General features: G+C 48.3%; 1 protein-coding gene across 2 annotated transcripts in view; it reads left to right on the top strand.

The window, feature by feature from the left end:
* Positions 1 to 1,305: 1,305 nt before the first annotated feature.
* The window catches only part of ADAM17 (ADAM metallopeptidase domain 17), a 70,290-nt gene continuing 67,506 nt past the window's right edge, over positions 1,306 to 4,089 (top strand). For both annotated transcript variants that reach the window (XM_025354167.1, XM_025354166.1), the window contains exon 1: positions 1,306 to 1,605. In XM_025354167.1, coding sequence (XP_025209952.1) covers positions 1,509 to 1,605 — 97 coding nt within the window. In that variant the 5' untranslated portion in view covers positions 1,306 to 1,508. The remainder of the gene's footprint in view (positions 1,606 to 4,089) is intronic.

Here is a 4,089-nt window from a genome sequence, read left to right as displayed (position 1 = left end):
TGGAATACAATTTTTAAAGATTGTATACAATTTGCATGTGAAATTTTACTTACTTTTTAATTAGGTATGCCACTGAGTATGTTGAATATATTTTATATCTCAGATTGTACAGACCAGGTCTGGTTGATTTTAGCCAACAACGTATTGTTGAAAAAGATGCTATTTTACTGCGGCAAACCACCATTAACATAAATTTTAACGGCAGTTTTGAGTATTTTATTAGGAATAAGGCTTGAAACTTGAATAGGACTAGTATTTTATTCCTAACAATTTACCATTTCATAATAAAGGCTGTCTCACTCTTAAGTGGAAAACATATTACGTCCTACTTTTATAAACTTTGGTTGAACTAAATAAAACAGCAACATGTACCCAACGTTTTTAAACTTTTATTCAGTCCCATAAATACTAAACTATACAGAGCTAAAATCATGCAAAAGACTGCAAAACAAACTGCCTTGGGAAATTTCCAGTCTTAAGTTAAATGGACCAAGTATAGGATTGAATTTTAAGAAGTTGGTGGGAAGACTCCAGCTCTTGTACTCACAGGTAAGGTCCCAGGATTCTATTTGTTGAAATGTCTGCAGACCCACTCCCTACAGCAGGGGCATGGAGCAAATGTGCCTTCAGGAAGTGCTTATTAGTCCCCCCAGAGCCTTTTTCGTGAAAACAGACGGATGGAGGCCTCAGACGACTCTGGCGGTCAGACCCTGAACCAGATGCCTGAGCTGCGCTCAGAAGGCTCGTCTCGCAGGAGCTGGCGAGTGGCGAGGGCTTCGGAGGCTACGTTCGGGGCCCGGGGGGTCTCCGTCCGCAGGGCACTCTTTGGCTCGATTCATGTCCCCGCCCTCCCACCTGAGCACACTGGGCAGAGACCCTGCGGCAACGGGCTAGTCGCGCCTCCTCGTCCGCCGTGGGCCGGTCGCTGGGCCCCAGGCCGCTTTTTACAGCTCCTTTAATAAAATGGACAGCAGGGATCCTAACCAGACGTGGGCACCAAGACAAAGGAGGTGGCAGACGCGCCTGAGGGCCTGCTCGCTAGCTCCCGCCTCCCCAATCCGCGGTCACCCGGGGACAAAGGCCAGGCCGGACTGGGTGGAGGTGGGACGTCTACATCTGTGTCCAGTAAGGCGCCAGGAGAGTCCCAGCTGGACGCCACGGGCGGGGCCGAACGCGACAGCCGACCAGAGACCCGCGGCGCACCGGCGTGGGGCGTGGCAAGCGGAGCCTCCCGTGATGCCGCGCGGCGGCCGGTTTCCGGCTGTGGGTGGTGCGGGGGAAACAGCAGCGGCCGGAAGCGGGCTGAGCCGGCCTCTGGTAACGCCACCTGCACTTCCGGGGGCGTCGAGCCTGGCGGTAGAATCTTCCCAGTAGGCGGCGCGGGAGGAAAAAGAGGTTTGAGGGGCCGGGCCGGGCGGATCCCGTCCTCCCCCGATGTGAGCAGTTTTCCGAACCCCCGTCAGGCGAAGGCTGCCCAGAGAGGTGGAGCCGGTAGCCGGGCCGGGAACATGAGGCAGTCTCTCCTATTCCTGACCAGCGTGGTTCCTTTCGTGCTGGCGCCGCGACCTCCGGACGACCCGAGCTTCGGCCCCCACCAGAGACTCGGTAAAGACCCAGGGGAGTTGGCTTAGGCGGCTCCTGGAGCGCTCGTTGGAGGGAAGAGCAGGGGAGCTGGGTCTATCAGGTGTTTGGGGGCGGGGTATTGGCGACGGTGGCGCGTCCCTACGCTTTCAGTGTAGAAGGGGGTGTGGCTCTCAGAGTTTGGGGAAAGATAAAGGAGATGGGCCTATCTCTGAGTGGGAAAGGGCTACTGGACGGGCTCCATGTAGTGACTGAGCGCCTGAGAGGGGTTTGCTCCCTAGGTTTGTGTTTGGGGAGGGTGTTGGGAAAGCGGTAAGGAGTGGGGCGGCTGGTTCTTGTTTGGAGAGGGAGATGTGGTCAGGGTTACTGCCTTAGTAAGGAACAAATCTAGTGTTGTGTGTTTCTACCAGGGTCAGAAAGGAAGGGCCCAAAGCTCCAGAATTCTTCCTGGTCCTCTAAGGAGGGAACTAGAATTTCTGCCGTAGGAAGTACTTATGCAGTAATCTCGTTGGGAGGCGGAGACTGGAGTTGGAGTCTTAAGAGTTGTGTTTTTGCGAACATCCTAAGCATGTTCTTGGTTATTTCAATTGTAGCTTATTGGAGGTACTTGGGAGATGGGGGAAGGCGGAAACCTGCTAAGCCAACTCGTGATGCTGCCACTGTGAACGCTTTCCTTGCACTTTTAAACAAATAAATTATCAGGAATGACGAGTTTGATCAGTTTAGAGGCTAGAAAGTAGAGGGTTCCTATTTCATTAGATTTTCCAGAGAGATTGGATTTTAAGGATGGACATGCATTAAGGGGTCTGAACTTTGGTGGAAGTAAGTTTGCGTGAACTTTTAGTGTATTTTAAGATCCTTTTATCTTTCAAAAACTGACATGTAAGACACTTTGATTAGTAGTAATAAAGTGTGAAATAATGTTTTCCCAGTGTGTGAAATTGTAGGCTTGCATGGTTGTACTGGTCCCCAAATTTCACCATGATACCATGTGTAGTATTTTTTTCTTTGTATTTAGTGGACAGAAATTGTAATGGATTGATATGGATATTAAAGGTGTTGAGAGTGTTATCACTTGTACAGCTACCTTATGATTATTTCCGATTGAAATGGATTACAAGTGACTCGTGAAAGGCAAGGGATCTAGTTAGGAAGTGCTGAGAAGTGGTAAGTCAGTACAAATTGAAGGACATTTTGAAGTAGGGTTGTGGTTAGGATGGAGGGATAGGGTAAGGGTCTTCATTTTAAGGATAAATGTTAGTAAAAAGAATAAATGTCTATTTTGAGATATTAAAATTATATTTGCACCACCCTGACACAACTGTTTCACTTGCGTTATTAATCTGTTGTTCGCATGACTCCTCAGGAAGCATACAGTTTAAAGAAAAACAGGCCGGGCGCGGTGGCTCAAGCCTGTAATCCCAGCACTTTGGGAGGCCGAGACGGGCGGATCACGAGGTCAGGAGATCGAGACCATCCTGGCTAACACGGTGAAACCCCGTCTCTATTAAGAAATACAAAAAACTAGCCGGGCGAGGTGGCGGGCGCCTGTAGTCCCAGCTACTCGGGAGGCTGAGGCCGGAGAATGGTGTGAACCCGGGAGGCGGAGCTTGCAGTGAGCTGAGATCCGGCCACTGCAGTCCAGCCTGGGTGACAGAGCGAGACTCCGTCTCAAAAAAAAAAAAAAAAAAAAAAATAAAGAAAAACATTACTTTCTAGATCAATTCATAACATTTGCAGATCGTAAGGTTTTTTTAGACCTCTCCCCTTCCAAGACAGAGTCTTGCTCTGTTGCCCAGGCTGAAGTGCAGTGGCAGGATCTCAGCTCACTGCAACATCTGCCTCCTAGGTTCAAGCAGTTCTTCTGCCTCAGCCTCCTAAGTAACTGGGATTACAGGCATGTGTCACCATGCCCGGCTAATTTTTGTATTTTTAGTAGAGACGGGGTTTCACCATGTTGGCTTGGCTGGTCTCGAACTCTTGACCTCCTGATCCGCCTGCTTGGGCCCCCCGAGTGCTGGGATTACAGGTGCGAGCCACTGCTCCTGGCCCATATGTTTTTTATTTGCAAAGTGCAGAAGAATACATAGACTTTCCTTTTTTTTTTTTAAACGAAGTGTTTGAAGAACACATACTGTCTGCTAAGTATTATATGTGCCATTGGAAATACAAAGATCAGACGTTATCCATCTTCAAATGGTTGTGGCATAGTGAAATAGACATCCGTTTAGGACATTTCTAAAACAGCAAAGAGGAAAGTGCTAGAGTACATAATAGCAAGTATTATCACCAAGGGCCACTGGACCCAGCCTAGGAAGGTTAGTGAAGACTTCCTGGAGGAGGTGATACTTGAGCCCAGACTTTAAGGTTAAGTAGATGAAGAGGGAAAATAAGGGCACTCCTGATGGTGGAACTTAGAGACTATTAGGACTTAGAGACTGATATGAACCTTAGAGATCAAGTCTAGTTTTCTTTTTTTTTTTTTTTTTTTTTTTTTTTTTTTTTTTT

The sequence above is a fragment of the Theropithecus gelada genome, chromosome 13 (genome assembly GCF_003255815.1).
Source record: "Theropithecus gelada isolate Dixy chromosome 13, Tgel_1.0, whole genome shotgun sequence".
NCBI classification, from domain to species: domain Eukaryota; kingdom Metazoa; phylum Chordata; class Mammalia; order Primates; family Cercopithecidae; genus Theropithecus; species Theropithecus gelada.
The sequence above is the reverse complement of the archived record's forward strand: the minus strand, read 5'-3'. Positions and strand labels throughout refer to the sequence as shown.